The 21835-nt window shown below is 36.2% G+C and overlaps 2 protein-coding genes across 5 annotated transcripts in view; one reads left to right on the forward strand and one right to left on the reverse strand.

The window, feature by feature from the left end:
- LHCGR (luteinizing hormone/choriogonadotropin receptor) overlaps positions 1-7992 on the forward strand; it is a 69351-nt gene extending 61359 nt beyond the window's left edge. Inside the window, exons 10-11 of the mRNA XM_003309005.5 lie at positions 1306-1386; positions 6770-7992. Of these exons, the coding sequence (XP_003309053.2) occupies positions 1306-1386; positions 6770-7922 (1234 nt within the window). The 3' untranslated portion in view covers positions 7923-7992. The remainder of the gene's footprint in view (positions 1-1305; positions 1387-6769) is intronic.
- Positions 1-21835, reverse strand: part of GTF2A1L (general transcription factor IIA subunit 1 like) — a 121041-nt gene that overhangs the window by 43164 nt on the left and 56042 nt on the right. For 3 of the 4 annotated variants that reach the window (XM_009442321.4, XM_009442320.3, NM_001204826.2), the window contains one exon: positions 15995-16269. The exons of the other annotated variant lie outside the window; for it this stretch is intronic. In XM_009442321.4, coding sequence (XP_009440596.2) covers positions 16162-16269 — 108 coding nt within the window. In that variant the 3' untranslated portion in view covers positions 15995-16161. Of the gene's footprint in view, positions 1-15994; positions 16270-21835 lie in introns of those variants that run through there. 4 annotated transcript variants of the gene reach the window in all.

Genomic DNA, 21835 nt, shown 5'->3' on the forward strand with positions numbered 1-21835 from the left:
CCATATAAGTGCACATGTCTTTTTGGTATAATGATCTATTTCATTGGGTATATACACCGAGTAATGAGATTGCTGAGTTGAATAGTAGCTCTGTTTTAAGTTCTTTTAGAAATCTCCAAACTGATTTCCACAGTGGATGAACTAATTTACACTCCCACCAACAGTGTATGAGAATTCCCTTTTCTCAAACTGTAAAAGTCCTAAACAAAAACCTAGGAAATACCCTTCTTGACATCAGCCTTGGCAAAGAATTTTTAGCTAAGTCCTCAAAAGCAATTGCAACAAAAACATAAATTGATGAGTGGGACCTAATTAGACTACAGAGCTTCCACACGGCAAAAGAAACTATCAACAGAGTAAACAGACAACCTACAGGATAGGAAACAATATTCACAAACTATGCATTTGACAAAGGACTAATATCCAGGATCTATAATGAAATTAAACGCATCAACAAGCAAAAAAATAAATAATCCCATTAAAAAATGGGCAAAGGGCATGAATAGAACAGCATTTTTTCATATGCTTATTAGCTGCTTGTATGTCTTCTAAAGAAAAAATGCTCATCATCACTAATCATCAGAGAAATGCAAATCAAAACCACAATGAGAAAAACAACAGATGCTGGCAAGGCTGTGGGAGAAAAGGGAATGCTTATACCCTATATCTTTATTCATTTGTATCTCCCTTAAATTTCATCTCTAGGTAAGTGCTCCCCCAGGTGAGAACAGGCCTCATTTTATTTTATTGGTATTTCTCTTCTTTCCACAGGCTAAACTTCTTAGAGGGAAAGATGGAGGACTAGGGAGCACCCACGTATGTTTCTGCACATAAGAAAAAATAACCTGAAATTCACATCATAATGTCAGGTCCAGCATCTTCAAATCCTTACAAAAAAGATGCCCAGTTACAATTCAAAACCACAAACACAGAATGACTATTTGTTAAGGCCAATGTGGAAAGGAGAGTGGTAAGGAGCAAACCTCAATATATCATAAAAGTAGCTTTTAGTAATCATTGGAAAATCCTTGATTCAATATGACAAATTTAAGTTTTTTCATCTCTAGTGCCCACACAAAACGCTTAGTATTCAGACGCATTTTATCTAAGCTGGAAGCACTCTAATGACAATTCAGAAGCCTTTACTCTCTCCTCAGGAAGCATTTCAGTTAGGACAATGGTGCAGAACAAGATGCTGGTGTAATAGGTAAAGAATTTGCATGAACAAAGCATAAATAGATGCACAGTCAGGTTTAGCCTGAAGACCAAAAGCTCAAATGCTTTTTTTAACCTCTTCTCTTTCAGACAGAATTTTTCACATTCCATTTCTGAAAACTTTTCCAAACAATGTGAAAGCACAGTAAGGAAAGTGAATAATAAAACACTGTAAGTATTTGCATGCAAGGAAACTCAGAAGTCGTATCTTGTTCTGTGTGCACCTTATTATCAGCATCAATTATTTTCTTTTGATACAAGTCTTGGTTACGGAGCTGTTGCAAAGCAACTTTTAATAGTTTTAAAATGGGAATTTTTTCTTTGCAATTGGCATCAAGTTGATCAGGTATGTCTTTCAACTGTTTAAAAAAACTATTTTAAAATGTTCCTTAATATTTATTCTACAATTATATTAAAGCCTCCTCAAAAATTAAAACTTTGCAGGTATGTTGATGTCACCAAAGGCTGATATAACTGATAGCTTCATTTGTAAGAATTTTCCCTAGTCACATGGTCAACATTCCACAAAGATTAACTAATTGCAAAGGTAGCTTAAAAGTAGCCACTTCCCTTAAAGGAGACTTAGGCTACCTCGACAACTATGCTCCTGAGCTTAAAATGAGTCTTAATGCTATCGCTACCACATACACTGGATGGAAGCTACATCTCTATTTTACTGACTAACTTTTAACACTTTTCTGCTATAAATGCTGGCTGCCTTGGCATTTCACTTATCTTCAACTGTAAAAGAGCATGCCTCAAAAGATAATCCCAGTGTCCCTATGGCACATTTACTAAGATTTAGAAGTTTTATTATGCCCCCATGAGTCCTCCAGACTACAAAACTAGATGTCCCTCTAAGATACTTTGCCAATCTCTTTCTGAAATTTTCTCTTCTTTTCTTTTCCTATCAATCTCCAAGTTAGACAGATGCTTCAGGTTGGTACGGTGGAATGACCCTGGACTTTGGGGTTCCACTCCAAGTATATGAATCTTTGGAAGTAATCTTCCTGTAACAGAGTATCGCTGGCAAAATTTATCCCTTTTGAGACCTTTCTCCTCATCTGTAAGGAACAGCAGAAATACCATTTGGCTTTCAGAACCATGAGAATGAAGGAAGTTGCTAAGCAATGCGACAACACCAAGGGTAAATAAGTATTACTGTCTCCTTCTTTTCCTTTTCTCGCAGTAGGTCTGGCACCCATATCCTCCAGTGGCCTTTTCTTCACCCTTCCCTCTCTTCTTGCTCAGTATTCTATCAGCAACCTTCTATGTAACTCTTTTGCAACCACATGACTTTATTCTTATCATCAAGAAAACATTTATGGATATAGTTAATAATAGCACCAAGGAGTGGTTGGAGGGGAAGGAAGACTTTAAACCATCCTCAATATAATCCTCACCAGTCCTCACCATAAACCTTCTCAAATGAGCATATACAAGCTTAAGTTTGCTATGCTATCACTGCTTTAAGACAAGTCCCTAATCTCTAGCATCTCCAAAACTAACTGAAATTAACATAAAATCTAAGTAAAAAGAGCATTCTCCTTGTGAAAGCATTTTATGATAAATCTCCTACCTCCTACTTCCCACCAGATAGCCATTCCTCAGTCCCTAGAGTTTAGAAATTCTAGAGCCAGCCACTAAGGCTTACCTATTCTCCCCAAGATAATGTGTCCTTACCTCTATGGTTGGCCCTATTGTCCTCCTAAAATTCCCATCTTTTCTCCTTTCTTTCTTGTGACTGGAGCAGCGGTGCTACAGCTCTCCTTCCTCTGATTCAATATTACTAAGCCCATGTGAGTCCATTCATACTCCCCACATAGCCTCTAATACTAAAGACAGCTCTGTGCTGGGCTTTGTCAATAAGCATGATGCTGCCCTCAGGAGCCATCCCAGGACACAAATACCAGTAACAGCAGGTGGGCATTTAGTCCGAAGACAAATCACCAGGGAGAAAAATTGCTAGACATATGCCCAGAAGGGCAAAAAAAGAAAGGACAAAGGATCAGACAGCGAGAGGAAGTGAGAAAACATGTTTGACCTCTTGTTGATATAAATTTAATCAGAAATCATGGCAGAATTTTTAGAAGTTTTACAATAGTGCTTCTAACAGCTGAAGTAGTTTTGATAAGGGGAAAGGAGTAAAGGAAATCAGGAATAGCTGGACTGTTTTCATCTAATTTAACAAAGGCTATTATTTTGTATGAATCATCCAGAGAACTTACTTAAAATGCAAACTCTTGGGCGGTGTCTCTATAGATTTTTTATTCAGGGTTTGGGGTAAAGCCAGGGGTCTGCATTTTAACAAACACCCTGGTGATTCTGATGGAGCTGATCCAAGGACCACACTTTGAAAAACAATGAGAGAGAGTGAAGTTAGGGGAAAGGTCTCTGAACTGTGATTATGAAGACCTCATGCTGCCACTGTCACTATCCCCAAGAGACCTTGGACAAGTCACTGACCTCCTTTAATCTTGGTTTCATTACCAATAAAATGAAAGGATTCAATGAGATGGCCTTTAAAACCCTTTTTTTTTTTTTTTTTTTTTTGAGACAGAATCTCGGTCTGTCACTTAGGTTGGAGTGCAGTGGCACGACCTCAGCTCACTGCAACCTCCACCTCCCGGGTTCAAGCGATTCTCCTGCCTCAACCTCCCAAGTAGCTGGGATTACAGGGGCATACCACCACGCCTGGCTAATTTTTGTATTTTTAGTAGAGACAGGGTTTTGCCATACTGGCCAGGCTGGTCTCAAACTCCTGACCTCAGGTGATCTGCCAGCCTCAGCCTCCTAAAGTGCTGGGATTACAGGCATAAGCCACCGCGCCCGGCCTTAAAACCTTTCTAATGCTAAGAAATTTATGATCTATTTTCTTTAATAGTTCTTTATAACCATCTCCTCCCTTTAAAGATTAAAAAATGATAATTATATTGATGTCTGTGAGAAGAGGACAAACAAATGTGCTGGTTATAACAATATTTAATAATAAAACACGAGAGGTTCCTATGCGGTCTTCTGTACATAGCAGCAGCCCTTCTCTAGCTCCAAACTGGGCTCCACAATACTCTAACATATTTTCGGAGTCCCAGGTCACAGATTTTTTTTCTTTTTAAAAATCTGTGTTCTTTCCCTTCAGTATTGTATTCTTCCAATTTATTATCTCCTCCACTCACTGAACTAGGTATGCACTTAAAATACAAAACATGAGAAGTTAGCTTTCGAAAGCAGAGAAAAATATGCTTTTAATAATATGTAGGAACCATAAGGCTCCTCATGTATTATACAAAAATGTATTATAAATACATATATGTAATGGCCTTGACAGAAAAATTATGCCCATTTCTCCAGTTCCTAAGATTGTATTAGCAGAAGATGGGTAAAAACAAAAATGTTTGTTGAGCCTACATGCATCATGCTGTGTGCTCATTGTCCCTGTATCCTCTCAGTTCCTTTCAGAGCTAGAATCATCCCGGTTTAGAATTATTCACTCTACAAACATGTATTGAATGAACACTCTGAGCCAAAACTGTGCTAGGCACTGGGATTTCAGAAATAAGTAAAACCTAGTCCTCTGTTTTCAAGAAGTGATTAGACAATTAAAGAAGATAGACATGCATCATCACTTAATTGCAATAGGTTTTGATAATTGCAATTGTATTAAGTGCAGCTCTGGCAGGAGGATAAATAATACTTGGGTACTATAATCAAGAAAGCCTTCATAGAAGAGCTTATCTTTACAGATGAGGAGGAATTCACCAGAGAGATGAGGAAAGGAAGAAAATTCTAGGCAGAAGTACGTACAAAGACAGAGGAGTGAAACAGTAGAACTTATTCAGAGAACTACGAGTCATTTTATGTGACCAAAGGGAAGGTTGCCCAAGGGATCTGCAAGAGCTAATTTTAAGAATCCCTAATATTGATTGCTTCAAGAATTATTCTAAACATTCTACATGTATGAATGCATTCAACTCTTAGCACAACTCTAACATAGAAGCTATGATTATTATCCCTACTTGGCAAATAAAGAACTTGAGGCACACGGATATTAATTAACTCTCCTGGGATTACACAGCCTGTACGAGCCATGCTAGGAATGGATCCTGGCAATCTTGCTCCAGAGCCCATTCTCTGAATTCTGCAGCACTACTGCTTCTTAGAGATGAGGTTGGAGAGATAGGCAGAACCCAGACCAAGGAGGGCCTTGGAAGTCATCACAATGAGTTTGGATTTTATCTCATAGCCAATAAGAGCCTGGGGCAGGTTTGAATTCGATAAGTGAAATTAGTAACTTTGTATTTGGGAAAGGCCATTCTAGAAGGAACATACAGAATGGACTAGGGAGAGAGCTAAAATTGGAGAAAGGATATCAGGAAGAAAACTAATTGCTCCATAAGAGAGGACAAAAACCTGGGCCGGGCGTGGTGGCTCATGCCTGTAATGCCAGCACTTTGGAGGCCGAGGCAGGCAGATCACGAGGTCAGGAGATGGAGACCAACTTGGCCAACACGGTGAAACCCCGTTTCTACTAAAAATGCAAAAAAATTAGCTGGGTGTGGTGGCATGCGCCTGTAGTTCCAGCTACTCAGGAGGCTGAGGCAGGGGAATCGTTTGAACCTGGGAGGCAGAGGTTGCAGTGAGCCAAGATTGTGCCACTGCACTCCAGCCTGGTGACAGAGCAAGACTCCGTCTCAAAAAAAAAAAAAAAAAAAAAAAAAAAAAAAGAGAGAGAGAGAGGAAAAGACCCTAAACTCAGGAAGTATCAGTGGGGTTGGAAAGGAGTGGCAAAGGAAGGACTGTTGTTTCACTAGGGACAAAGTACCTCTTAAGCCTCCCTCTGTCTTTGACTCATACCCCTAAAGAGCAATGTTTTCACCATCTCTTCCTATTGTCCACAACTATATTCTTCCTCTGCTCCTAAATTTCTAATCATCTATCCTTGGTTTCTACTTCTCGATTGGACTATTTGATTAGCTAGGGACTTAAGTGCAAACAAGTCCACCAGTAGCTAATGACTTTCAACAACATGAGCCTTCCAATTCCATTTGTGTTCTACTACATACGAACAGCTTGGTAGCAGTTTGGTTGGCAACTAAATGAGAGATAAATAGTTAAGAAAATGCCAACAAAGGATTATTTTAGATTTACCAAGCATAGATTGTCTTTCTAAACTTGTTTTCCAAAGAAAGTCATCCTTTGTAAACAGCTTCATTAAGTTTTTGTATCAATGTTATATATATATATGTATGTACGTATAGTATATATATGTGTATATATGTATATGTGTGTGTACATATGTATATATGTGTATATATATGTATATATATGTGTGTATGTATGTGTGTGTATATATAGTCTAAATGGCTTTTCATTCCCTTCTTAAGGTACTCCTACATCAAATCAGAGTTCTCAAATAATTTAACAAATAAATGTAAGGCTGAGGCTATTATGGCTTTGTTTCCTTTTGTTTCTTTGGCTTTAAAGAAACATAATTCTTGAATTTTTTAATACTCAGAGAAAATCCCTTACCTCAAGCCAATAATTCTTCTTACAGTTATTCTTCCATGCTTGCTGAGAGTGAACTGAGTGGCTGGGACTATGAATATGGTTTCTGCTTACCCAAGACACCCCGATGTGCTCCTGAACCAGATGCTTTTAATCCCTGTGAAGATATTATGGGCTATGACTTCCTTAGGGTCCTGATTTGGCTGATTAATATTCTAGCCATCATGGGAAACATGACTGTTCTTTTTGTTCTCCTGACAAGTCGTTACAAACTTACAGTGCCTCGTTTTCTCATGTGCAATCTCTCCTTTGCAGACTTTTGCATGGGGCTCTATCTGCTGCTCATAGCCTCAGTTGATTCCCAAACCAAGGGCCAGTACTATAACCATGCCATAGACTGGCAGACAGGGAGTGGGTGCAGCACTGCTGGCTTTTTCACTGTATTCGCAAGTGAACTTTCTGTCTACACCCTCACCGTCATCACTCTAGAAAGATGGCACACCATCACCTATGCTATTCACCTGGACCAAAAGCTGCGATTAAGACATGCCATTCTGATTATGCTTGGAGGATGGCTCTTTTCTTCTCTAATTGCTATGTTGCCCCTTGTCGGTGTCAGCAATTACATGAAGGTCAGTATTTGCTTCCCCATGGATGTGGAAACCACTCTCTCACAAGTCTATATATTAACCATCCTGATTCTCAATGTGGTGGCCTTCTTCATAATTTGTGCTTGCTACATTAAAATTTATTTTGCAGTTCGAAACCCAGAATTAATGGCTACCAATAAAGATACAAAGATTGCTAAGAAAATGGCAATCCTCATCTTCACCGATTTCACCTGCATGGCACCTATCTCTTTTTTTGCCATCTCAGCTGCCTTGAAAGTACCTCTTATCACAGTAACCAACTCTAAAGTTTTACTGGTTCTTTTTTATCCCATCAATTCTTGTGCCAATCCATTTCTGTATGCAATATTCACTAAGACATTCCAAAGAGATTTCTTTCTGTTGCTGAGCAAATTTGGCTGCTGTAAACGTCGGGCTGAACTTTATAGAAGGAAAGATTTTTCAGCTTACACCTCCAACTGCAAAAATGGCTTCACTGGATCAAATAAGCCTTCTCAATCCACCTTGAAGTTGTCCACATTGCACTGTCAAGGTACAGCTCTCCTAGACAAGACTTGCTACACAGAGTGTTAACTGTTACATCAGTTAAATGCATTATTGAATTGTTCTTAAACCTGTAAAAAAAAATTACCTGTACCAGTAATTTTAACATAAAGGGTTGGATTTAGGAAATTATTTATTTTTAGGTACATTAGGCAAGAGACTTCTACCTAGTAGAAAGTGTAGTCTATGACCACTGCCATACTAAAAACTATTTGTCATTGTTACATGGCATAAATACTGAAGTTGAGAGTGTTTAGAAATTTTTATAGAAATTTTGACACAGTAATTTTGTTTGATGAATCTTTTAAAAAACTGAGGAGGTATTTTGCATATCTTTTTTTTTCATTTTCGTAATTTGTATTGCTTTCTATAAAAATATTAGTTCATAACAGATCAGAAATTTAAAATAACTGGCCTTTTTCCTCAGGTAGTTTGAAAAACACACTCTAGAGATGCACTGTCCAATCCGGTAGCCACTAGCCACATGTGGCTAAATTAAAATTAAATAAAATGAGAAATGTAGTTTCTCAGTTGCACTAGCCACGTTTCAAGTTCTCAATGGCTATGTGTGACTAGTGCTTACCATACTGGACAGCACAGACACAGAATATTTTCATCACCACAGAAAGTTCTATCTGTTCTATTATAGAGACTTTTATCTATGCCCTGTCTGGATTCTACTTATTTATAATTTAAGGTAAACATCTGAAAGCACATTTCAGCCTATTTGCTTAGTGAAACATTAAGCTGTAGACTGTAAACTCCTCGTGAGTAGGAACCCTGTCTCAGTGCATTTTGTTTTCCTGCTTCCTACCTCAAGATCTTGGCAATGGTACACTACAAATGTGCTGAGTTAGAATTACTCTGAAGTTATGAAACATATAATGAAAACAATTTTTTCTAGAGCTTATATTTTTATTTGAATGAAATAAAATGTTTAAATATTTAAAAATAATTAAGTTTCATCGTTTCTATCCTTTGGAGAGTATAGGAAAAGACATTCAATATTTGCTGGAAGATATTTTTACTTACTAGAATTGTCTCTTATAGGACAACAAAACTATGGTTTTAACTACACTGTTTTTTATATGCCCCTTTGACTTTTTTAAAGTAACTCTTATTGAAAGCTAATTCTATACCAAACGTCTTGAAAAACGTTATATAATTTAACCCATTTAATCTTCATAAAACTCTATGATGTAGATATTATTCACATTTTATAGGAGAGCAAAACCTACAATTTGTCAAAGTTCTCAAAACGAATAAAAGATCCAACTAATAGAATTTAAACTCAAAGCTCTGATCCAGGACCCCAGCCTCTTAATCACTGTATTTTACTGACTCCCATATTGGTAAAACTGTCATCTAAAGGTTTAATATGCATTCAAAGTTCCTTAAATTTTCCCCAACGTTTTATTATCTTTTCAAATGTGCAGAAAAATTGAAAGAATTGTACAGTGAACACCCATAGAGCACCACTTAGGTTCAACAATATTTTACCATATTAGCTTCATTACATATGTATATAATTATTCATTATTTATCAATTCATCTTATTTTTGATGCATTTCAGAGTAATTTGTAGACATCAGTACTTAGCCCTAAACATTTTGGCACTTTTATTACTAACCAAGATATTTACATTTCTAGATAAAATTTATATATAATGAAATGGACGAATCTTAAGCATACCATTTAATGAGTTTTGAGAAATGCATACACCATGTGACCCAAACTTCTGACCCAAACTTCTATCAAGGCATAGTAATATAATATCATCACCCTCAGAAAGTTCCCTCATGCCCCTTCCCAGTTAATTCCTGACCCTCAGCCCCACAGGGAAGGATGGTTTTTTATTTTTCTCCCACCAATTAGTTTGTCTGTTCTAGAACTTCATATAAACAGAATCATATAGTATATACTCTTTTGTATAAGGCTTCTTTGACTCAACCCAATGTGTTTGCTACTTATCCATGTTACTGCTTGAATATTGCTGATTAGTATTACATTGTATGAATAGAATATTGTTTCTATTCTTCTATTAATGAATATCTGTGTTATTTCCAATTTTTAGCTTTGAGATTTTATTATATAAATGTATAGACATAACTAGACACTCTACACATCCAATCTGTTTTCAATCCTTATGCCACTGTGCAAAGTGATTCAAAGAGATCATAACATTATAAATTTTATAAAATCTCTTCTCTGTACTGTGTTTTTCACATTTCTGACTTTTCTGCTGCATAACAAGTTACTTGTCTTTATTCAGATGCAGGCCTCTCTCATAAGCTAGTGTTCTAAAATTTGTCTCAGCAATATAACAGAATACTAATTAGTCATGTTGCTGTATACCTAACACAAACTTTCTGTTTCATATATAAATCCCAGAACCAAAACAGCTAAGTAAGCAAAAAAAGCACAAAGGAAAAAAGGGAAATAAAATCTATTCTTGTGGAGAAACTTTAAATTACACACTCAAATGCAGTTTGAGACCAAGCTACTTGTACGCATACTCTCAATAACTTTCATGACCTTTGCACAAAAACTGATGTTTATTTTCTACATTATAAGTTTTAACACATGGAGTTACAGTTTATTGTCTCCCTCATTCTCATTCCCATATTCTTCAGTTGCTAAGATCTACCAGTTATTCTTTTGAATTGTCTTCTACACCAGTTAATATTCCAGGGCCAGGCATGGTGGCTCATGCCTGTAATCCCAGCACTTTGAGAGGACAAGGCAGGAGGATCACTTGAGGCCAAAAGTTCAAGATCAGCCTGGACAACATAGCGAGACCCCATCTCTACAAAAATTAAAATTAAAAAATTAGCCAGGTGTGGTGGCAACATGCCTGTAGTACCAGCTACTTGGGAGGCTGAGGCAGGAGAATCACATAAGCCCAGGAATTCGAGGTTGCAGTGAGCTATGATCATGTCATTGTACTCTAGCCTGGGCAACAAAGTGAGACCCTGTCTCAAAAAAGAAAAAAAAAACTTCCCATGTAAATGTAAACTGAAAAAAATATTGTATTCCTATTGCCACACCCACATCTCAGATCATTTTCCCCTTACTCCTGGAGTATCTCCCTAATTTTTATTCCTATCCAATCTTTCCCATGTCCATACTCTCATACCCACTACCACTGATTAATTGTCATAAAATCCTATTTCACCTTATTATATACCTGCAAAACAAATCCTGAGCAATTCATCAGACCTATAAATTTAAATTTTAGAGCTTAGCCTAACATTCAGAGAGCTCTAACTTTATTTCTACTGATCTACTTTAAATCTACTAACTTTATTTCCTGCTGATTTTCTACATGAAACAAACTGTTCTAATCACTTTTCCCTAGCCATGCCCTATGAATATCCATGCTGGAGCCCATGCCATTCTCACTGTCTGAATATCTTACCCCTTACCTGTCCTTCCCTGCATCCTTTAAGGCCCTAAAACAACCATAGGTTCATCTTTTTTATCTTTTTTCTTAAAGAAAAACAAAACAATACAAAACAACCAGAGTCTCACTCTGTAAGCCAGGCTGGAGGACAGTGGTGTGATTAAGGCTCACTGCAGCCTCTACCTCCTGGGCTCAAGTGATCCTCCCTCCTTGGCCTCCCAAGTAGCTGGAAATACAGGCATGCACCACCATGCCTGGCTTTTTTTTTTTCTTGTAGAGATGGGGTTTAGCCATGTTGCCCAGGCTGGTCTTGAACTCCAGTCTTCAAGAAATCCTCCTACCTTGGCTTCCCAAAGTGCTGAGATTACAGGCATGAGCCACCGTGCCCGGCCTTTTTTATTTTTAAAAAATTAAACTCTCTTTACTTTCTCCTTAATCTACTATAGTCAAGACTCTTCCTTTATCCAAAATAAAGTAGGGCATAAATAATGTATAACCCACAGTGGTCTCTCTCTTTGGACTTCTTTAGCATTTGTCCTCTGCATCACTCATTTGTCTCTTACCCTACAATGCTGGGTATTATTAATTATCTTTACAAGCACACTGCTTATTCACCTATGATAGGAGTTTTTTTAGTGATACACTCATCTCTGTTTCCGACTATATCTAGAGTCTTACACATCATAGATGATTAATAATTTTTTAGCTGATTCACTTTTATAACTGAAAATAAAATTGTCCTAGTTAAGAAGCATTTCCTATATGAGATGGTCTCATAGAAAACGTGTATCCTTATTCTGTATAATCTCTCATACCTAAATCATAAAAATGCAATACTTGATAAATTTATATTTCTATTTTGTATTTTTTAACCAAAATTTGATATTATCACTAGTAGGTTGCAAAATGGCTAACAGGGGTTAATTCATCTGGAATAACTCATCTAAATTTACAAAATGATTTTAAAGGGCAATGGTATTTTTTCCTCCATTTATAACATTTGCTGTAAAAGGCATGATTTTGGTTTCCTCAGATTGTAGTAAGTCCACATGTAAATTAAGAATCTCTGTCACAAATATTTCAATAAATGTGTTTATAATTAGAAATAATGTTTTCCTCAAAATGAGCAATATTTTTATCTTTTTCCCCCTAAGAGTTATTACCTAGGGCTTTCTACTTGTAATTTAGCTTTCTAGTTATAAATCACAACATTCTCACCTGGCTTAGTGTGTATTTACATGAAAACCAGGATAATATTAACCTACTAATATGAGTCAAAATAAAATCTCCCACTAAATCCCCTCCCTTTTTACCCACGACAATTAACTGATGCTATTCACTCTAAAAGTTATTCTTTTTCCTACACAACCTAAGTGACTGAAAGTGTGTCAATAGATTTCTTGCTGCTCTATGGAGACTGAGCTACAGAGGTGATTATTTACATATATTATAGCCATGACTGAGGTGTTCTGCACATCGAATAAAATAGGTAAATGTACCAGACAAGGTTAGTTGGTCAGTCCCTAAGAGACTAACTGTACGAACTCAGCAAGATCTTCTTAGTCTACAGAGAAAAGAAGAAAGTATGTAAGAAAGAGCTATAGCATAGGCCAGGTGTCGTGGCTCACACCTGTAATCCTGGTACCTTGGGAGGCCAAGGCAGGCAAATCACTTGAGCTCCCAAGTTCAAGACAGGCCTGGGCAACATGGCAAAACCCTGTCTCTACAAAAAATACAAAAATTAGCCGGGCATGGTAGTGCATGCCTGTAATCCCAACTACTTGGGAGGCTGAGGCATGAGGATCTCTTGAGCCTGGGAAGTGGAGGTTGCAGTAAGCCAAGATAGCACCACTGCACTCCAGCCTGGGTGATAGAGCCAGACCTTGTCTCAAAAAAAGAGAAGAGGAGGAGAAAGGGAGGGGAGGAGAAGGGGAGGAGAAAGGGAAGGGAGGAGAAAGGGAAGGGAGGAGAAACAGAGGGGAGGGGAGAGGAGAGGAGAGGAGGAAAAGAAGGAGGAAGAGAGGGAGGGAAGAAAGAACTACAGCATGCTAACAAAAATACTTGAGAAATTCTCAAAGTATACTGACATAGAAATTTCTCTACCTATAAAAGAGCTTAGAAATGACATTTGCCAAGAGACTGTCTTTATAAGAACTTAAGAAACTTAGAGTATTTTGTTATAAAAATGCAATAGGAAATGTTTACCTCGGACATAATAAAGAGGTTCCTGAAAGTAAAAGTAATACGATATCAAAGCCAAGTCTCAGGTAAACTCTCCTGACTTACAGGGCTTTTAAAGAATAATTTTCTCTTTTAAAATTAACTAGTGTCTCACCCTATCTTTACTACACAGGTTAAAAATGTAGGTAGTGAAATCAATTTAGTGGGTCAACACCATCAATTTTTTTAATGAAACAAAACAGAATCAAATAGATGATGTCGGGAAGGCTATCATATGCTAAAGGCAGCATGATTTTATGAAACTTTTGTTTCAATTGTGTTCTGTGTGTCAGTAGACACGCAAATATATACTGAGTTGTTAAACTGTATTTCTTAGGGTAGATTCTGGCCAAAAAATGTTAAAGTCACTGTTCAGATGACTTCTCAAGAACTAGGATTTTTCCTAGCATTATCTGAGACCAATAAAAAAGTAACAGATCCAAAATAATTTGGTGATCTCTTAATTCTCTCTGTAGTCACCAGTGAAACTATGTAATTGGTTTATGTTAGCATGCAAGGAAAATTATTATTATTGTTTTGTGATAAGCGTACATTTAAATTGATTTTTTGCATTTTTAAAAGATGAGGGGCATGAGGGCAAGCAGAAACACAAATGGAACAACCATGACTAATTCTTTAATGATAAAGTATACTACACAAATAAAGAGGCCCAATATCATAACAGTATTTGTAATATACCATTTAAAAAATCACTAAAGTAAAATGAGATTTTAAAGTTCACAGTGAAAAAGAGGAAAAGAATTTTAGAAACAAATATTATTGCCTCCCCCAGGCACTTGAACCAACACATTAATTCCCAGTTCCCAGGTGTGTACACCTTATCAATAAATTCAGCCCTTAATTTGCAATAAAATTTGCCTGGGGAAAATACAGAATGACTGGGTGGGCCTGAAAAAAACAGGAAGAAGAAAGTACACTCCTCAGCCCTGGAGTGGGTACATTTCAGAGACAGATGCAAAGGGCTCTCTTTTTGCTTTCCATGTAGAGAATACAGACATTTCATGGAAGGCAACACCCTTGAAAAGAACCCACAGCTCCTGGGAGTTCTCAAGATCCAGAGAAGGATCTAGAATAGCACTGCTAATAAGGAAAAGGTCAATCACTCTAAGGATGAAGAGGGCCTAGTGGGAGAATACAGTTAGGGGACCAGCCCACTCACTAGTACTAACTGAATCCTCATGCAGCTGCCTACTTTAGGCTGGAGACAATACCCCATCCACATTGCCCAGGACCCAGAGGAGATCCATCCAGATTTCAAGAAGATATACCAATAGCTGAGCCTCCTGGGTAGGACAGAAAAGTGTTGGAAAAAAATTAAACTCCCCAATAGGGTTGCTTTCCAAAAAGATACAGGGAATTTGCCCTGTAACCAGTCAGATCCAGGCATCGAATCCTTAAGGAGCTTTAATAGGCCATAACCTACTCATCCCTGCACTGCTCTTTTTATGACAGTTACTGTCCTTAAAAACACCATTCAGGGATAAAAACAGAGCTCCTAGACTTACAGACCATATGTGCCCCACCTGTTAAGAGCAGCAGAGTGATGGGGAAAATATTTCTTTGAGAGACGTGAATGTACTAAGGAAAAGAGTATTATAGAATAACTTATCGGAATATTAATTTGCTTTGGTTTTTATTGCCACAGGAAAATGAGGGCTATTTATCTGATGTTTTGTTTTCTCTCTGTGATTTCAAGACAGTTATCCAGTCCTCCGTATCTCAAATGAGACTGCTAAAGCAGAAATTCCTGAAGAGAACATCTCTTCTTGACTTTTGTTTCAGAAAGCCTAAAATCAATGAAGGAGATCCCTGTTAAGAAAAAGAGAGTGAGGTACTGCCTTTGAAGGGGAAAGGGTTTGCAAAGGGGTCTTCCACCACACGAAAAACAGAAAAAGTACGGAGAGAGAAAAAAAACACACCATGATTAGGAAAAATACAGAAATATGAAATTTCAAGAAGTAGAACAGGAACCTAACCCACTTCCTCACAATTCCCCAGAAATATAAAGAAGAATGGCCTAGCCAAATGATAAGTCCAGAGAGGCTGATCCTTAGCTACAGGGATCCTAGCCTCAGCAAAGATTTTCATGTTCAAATAATAGTATAGGCGCCTGCCTCCAGGGGACTATCTGGGCTTAAACAGTCAACATACTTCCAGTGATCAGTACAGAATTAAAACCCAAAGACGCCTTCTCGAATATCCCACTACTTAAAAGACTCCCAAGGACGTTCTATAACATGGTTTGGTGAGAGGTGGGAGGAATGCTGATCCCAATCTAATAACTGATACTGACTTTACCATGCAGGGGAACTGAAGTGTGATTTAAATTTTACTTCAAGAAAAAAGAAATGTGATACTTCTTCATGTTCCATTATCCTGATGCATCTATGCTTTGTAATGGTATAGAATGAGAGTTTTAAAAAACCCTGTTAAGACATAAAACAAAATACATATAAAATTGTGTAATTGTATCTGCATCTGAATTATAATTTTATTAAATTCCATAGAGTGAACTAAAAATTTGAACAGCTCTGTGCTGGACTATATTCAAAATAAAAATGAATTCACAATATGCAATATAGTCCAACTGATGTTCACAAAATAGATGTACTGAGCTCACAAGGTTTACCACTCTGCATCACCAATGGCTTTTGCAAATACATAGTCTCTCCCTCCAAAACACATAACACCATCTTTCAAATAGAATTTCCATTTGTTCTTGCTTCGATGAATCTGGAGGGAGAAAAGTAGTTTACATTAATTAATTTTACAAGTTAAAGGATCACCTGCATTTCTCTGCTACAGTAAATGGGATTATTCTCACCCGAAATGTGAGTGCCTTAAAACTAAAACCTCCTCAAGATAGTTTGTTTATTCCATAAACATTTGAGTTCCTATGTGTTAGACACTGTTTTAGGCACTGGAAATATATTAGTTTAAGATACATATATTTCTATACTGTATATATTATATATAAAAACACACATCCTGTATATGTAAAACCAAAAAAAAATCCCTGCCTTTTAAGAGTTTACATTTTAATAGGGAAGGACAGAAACCTAATACATAAGTAAATTATGTAGAATATTAAGCTGTCATTTGAGGTGACACTTGAGCAAAAACTTGAAGAAGGTAAGGAATAAAGCAAGGCAGATATTGACTCAGGAGCATTCCAGATAAAAGGAATAGAAGTGAATAGTCCTAAAGAGGGGCATGCCTGGATTGTTCAAGAACAGCAAAGAGTCCAGTATGTCTGCAAAGGAATAAACAGGGAAGATGTAGCCAATATTATCAGAAATGAAAAAGTGATACTTCATCATGAGGAAGAAATTCGCAATAAAGCACTGAACAAGGTCAGAATATACAGCTTATAATCTGTAAGACTCTGCTGGCTGTTTTCTAGATTCCATAAATCAGCCTAGACACAGACACAATAAAAAATAAGAAATTTTAATACTTCAAGAGGTAACAAGCCATAAAATCATTGCTACCTCTAAGTAAACTGCAAGTGACTATTTAAAAGCCCTAGGAATATATGATCTGAGATCAAGAGTAAAATTTAAACCTAGTTGTTGACTACAAATAGTCAAATCCAAGAACAAAGGCTGTGACTGGTATTCAGATGCATTTTGTGAAGCATAAGAAAACACACAGGATAAACCCCTATTTTTATGGGGGGGTTTTAAAGTCCTAATAAATTTTTTCTGAGTTTTATTCCCAAATTGTCTTGCACAGTCACTTGCACGTGTCTTAAAAATCTCTCGGGAATACAACGGTGACAACAAACATCCCAAACTCAGCACAGGTAATAAAATATAAGCAGCATTAGGAGAACAACAGAAGCAACAACTAATTGTGGTACCTTTATCTAGTGACTATATTTTTTCTAGATATACAACAATAGTTCAATGTTAGGAATTTATTAATATAAAAATCATATTACTTCAGTTACTGACAAATCATATAATCACCTCTAATTGTGTTGAAAAAATATTTAATAAAACTATTGCATATTAGATTTTTTAAAACTCAAGAAAAAATATTAAAGACTGTTATTACACACACACACACACACACACACCCATCTCAGAGTTTACAACTATGACACTTATACTGTCTTCCCCAAACCTCACAATCTTCCCCACCTCACTGGGAAATGACCACTTATTCTTCTAAGAGCTCAAGTCAAAAATATTAGAGGTATTCTTTATGCTTGCTACTTACATCCCATATCCAGATCCATCAGTAAGTGTTAGTTCTACCTACAAAACATATTCATATTCCAAAAACTTCTACCACTTCCACTACTGTTACTCTTATCTCAGCCATCATCTTCTCTTGCCCAGATCAATACAATAGCCTCATAACTAGTTCCTGTTTTTACCCTTGTTCCCTGACAACACCCACTTCAGTCTACTATAAACAGGATACCCAGAGTGTCTGCTAAAAACATAAATCAGATGTCATTTCTCTTGTCAAAACTCTCCAATGACTTCCCATCCAAAAACTAAAGTCCTTACAATGGACTACAGAATCCTTCATTTTTCCTCACTTACTGCTCTGGCCTCTGCACTGTTCCCTGAACACACGGGCATACTCCTACCTCAGGACTTTTGTATTTCCTGTTCTTTCTGTCTAAAATGCTTACACTCTAATATCCTCACAGTTCATTCCCTTACTTCCTTCTGATCTTTACCCTGTCACATTCTCAATAAGGCCCCCCTAAACACTCCATCTAAAATTGCAATCTATTCCTCCCCAGCATCATTAAAATAACAAATTTTATTAATTTAATGTGATCTCAATGAAAATACCAACAGGGTTTTATTTTGAACCAGACAAGTTGATTCTGGAGTTAATATGAAAAATGAACAAGAATATCCAGGAAAACTCTGCAAAAAAATTAGTAAAGAATTACTAGCCTTACCAGATATTAAAAATCTTAATAATTAAATCAGAGTAGCATAGGCCTATGGACAGACAAACCAATGGAACAAAACAGAAAATCAATAAGTAGACCCAAATACATTTAGAAATGCAGTAGCAGATGATAAATCATTTCTTAACATTAGGGATGAAATAGATTTCTTAAAAAATGTTAGGAAGATTGAGTAGCCACCTGGAAAAAAAAAATAAAAAGTTGAAACCATATGTTACATTATACACCAAGACAAACACCAAATGAATCAAGACTTGAGTATATAGATATAGATATAGATATAGATGATATAGATATAGATATAGATATATAGATATATATGAAATACTTGAAGAAAACATGAGCTTCCCTTTAAAACTCTGAGGTAAGAAAGAACTTTTTATTCATGGCTCAAAATGCAGAAGACATAAAATTAAAGATTGACAGATCCAAAATCTACATATTGAAAAGAAAAAGCAATGAAAATAACTGAGTAAAAAGTACTTCTGTGTATAACAAAAAGCTCATTTTCTCCAAAATAATATTGAGCTCTTAGAGATCACTAAATATAAGACCAAATAATCCAATTTTTTAAAAAGACAAAGATTATGAACAAACAGTTCACAAAATGTAAATACAAAAGGCCCTTTAACATATGGAAAGTTAAAAATTCCAACAAGGTATCACTTTTCGTCTTTCACAATGGCAAAATGCTCTTAGAGAGCATTTTGGGAATACCTAACCACGTACATTTGCCCTTTGACCCAGAATCCCATTTCTGGGGATTTAATAGATATATCTGCACACATTATGAAAATGTCTTATATACATAGTAATTCAAATCAAAAGACTGAAAAATCACAAATATCCATCAGTAGAGGATTGGTTAAATGAATTTTAGTAATCCTACAATAGGATATTATACAGCCATTAAAATATCATCACAAAGAAAGCCTCCTTATATGGGAAGATCTGACAGATACGTTGTTTAAAGAAAAAAAGCAAGGTACAGAATATAGTGTTATTTATGCTATCTTTTGTATTTGTATTTGAATAAAGAAATTCGATGAAAACTAATATAACTACTTATTTGCATTCAAAACAGGAAAAGGAGCTACTAATAGAAAGCAAAAATGATGAAGGAATGTGAACCAGACTTTTCATTGTATACCTTTTTACAGTATTTTGATTTTTTAACCATGTGTATGCACTATCTATTCAAAGGAAATGTACATATATATAGACTATTATATAGAGAGATATATAGATATATATAAAGAGACTATATATACACATATATACATATCTCTCTCTGTATATATAAAGAAACCATGCTACACACCTAGAAATTAATCATTGTATAGCATCTAAGGGATAAAGTCAGCTATAAGCAAGTCTGCTAAACTGTCAAACGAAGATATAGGATATTCAAATGGTTTCACATTCCACTATAAATAGTGTCCTATTTGTAGCACAGAACACCTCCATCTGTAGTAAAAGGTTTCATTTCACCATTAATTTTCGCTATAATATCTTTATTACTTAAATCCTTATATTAATTTTAGACATTCTCTAGGCCTCTGAAACAAAATATCTATACCATTTAACTAATTCTCACCCAGTATGTAAACCAGTGGCCTTCATTTAGCCCTTTTGCACTGTACATGTTTATATTTTCAAAGTTTTCCCCCCAATTGTTAATCTCTAAATTTTAAAGATAAATTCCATCTGTTAATCAAATCCAAATAAAATATACTAAAGAAACCAAACAGTGCTTCTCAAAATTTAACGGCCATACAAATCATTTTGGAGTCTTGTTAAAATGTACATTCTTATCCAGTACTCTGGCGTGGGACTCAGGATTCTGCATTTGTAATAGTTTCCCAGAGGAACTGATACTACCTGCCTTTAAAATAAGCTGAGTAAGTTAGCAGAGTGGCATAACAAAAGCGTGCTAAGCCCATAAAACACACTGAATTAGTAAAGCTCTAAAAGAGACTACTGAAAGTTCTTTCAATTCACTTGAGTTGGGTTACATTCAATACTATTTGAAACAAATCAACCAGTGACCAGCACTGGAAAGTTTTTCTTTCATAAAGATTCACTATAACAGTGTTCCTCACCCCACTTTGACCTTTAGATACATTCTTTTGGCTATCTTCTGACTACATCACTCCCCTTTTAAAATGTTTCAATGGTTCCCCAATGTCCTGCTTTCCATTAATTTTTTACCACTGTTCTTAAAATATTCACTAAGTAGAAGTGTTCTCAGATACTAGATTTGTTAGCAGTGTATATTTAATATCACCTCTATCTATTCCATAAGGTTATTATAAGAAGCAAAAGATAATATATGATAAAACACCGCAAAAATACAAAGTACTACATAATTAATTACAAGGTATCTCCCACATTGCGGCAAACAAAGGATACCACATCCATAATGGTCTAGAAAATTCTGCATGAGACTTTATGGAATGTATATATAATTAAGTACGTTATAATGTTTTTTTATAGAAGGCAATATATTGTTTATAAGAAACTAAAACAAGTTTCAAACTAAGAACTGTTCCTTTTCTATCCCCTATTCCTTCTTATGTGTATATTTGTATTCAGCATCTAAATTGCTGTTTTCTATTTGTATAAAATGTTATAGTGGAGAAAGTGACCTTATTTTCAGAGAAAAAGATTTCTTTTTACAGCAATTCAAAACATTATTCTTTGTTTCCCCCCAAATATATTCAAATTGTGACTGGAAAAAAAAAAGGCTAAATATGTAAATATGCATTAGTTATCAGGGAAACACAAATCAAAACCGCAATGATATACCATTTCACACTCATTAGACTGGTTAGAATTAGAAAGTCGGATTATGGCCAGTGCTGGCCAGGATGTGGAGAAATTGAAACCCTCGAACACTGCTAATAAGAATGTAAAATAGTACAGCCACTTTGGAAAATAGTCTAGTAGTTCCTTAAGCTGTTACCACATGACCCAGGAATTCAACTCCTGAGTATATGCCGAGACAGATGAAAACATATGTCCACGCAAAAACCTGTACCCAAATGTTCATAGAGGCATTATTCATAGCAGCAAAAAGGTATCTATGGGGTTCAGAACACATTACCCCATATGTGTTCTGGCATCCTGACATTTGAAAAAATGGCAGAAGCAGGAAAGTCTTTCTGACCTTGCCCTCACCCTTCTCCCCTGAACCAGGCCATAAAAGGATTATCTGACCTTCCTTTAAAGTAAGTCATAAAACCTTTATTACAGAGGTCCCTACCCTATACACAAAGGAAAATAAGTGTCCTTATCTCTGAAGACACAGAGACACAAAAATCTGAACAAACAGGCCTTACTAAGTTTCCTCCAGTTTAT

Source organism: Pan troglodytes, chromosome 12 (assembly GCF_028858775.2).
Source record: "Pan troglodytes isolate AG18354 chromosome 12, NHGRI_mPanTro3-v2.0_pri, whole genome shotgun sequence".
Classification (NCBI taxonomy): domain Eukaryota; kingdom Metazoa; phylum Chordata; class Mammalia; order Primates; family Hominidae; genus Pan; species Pan troglodytes.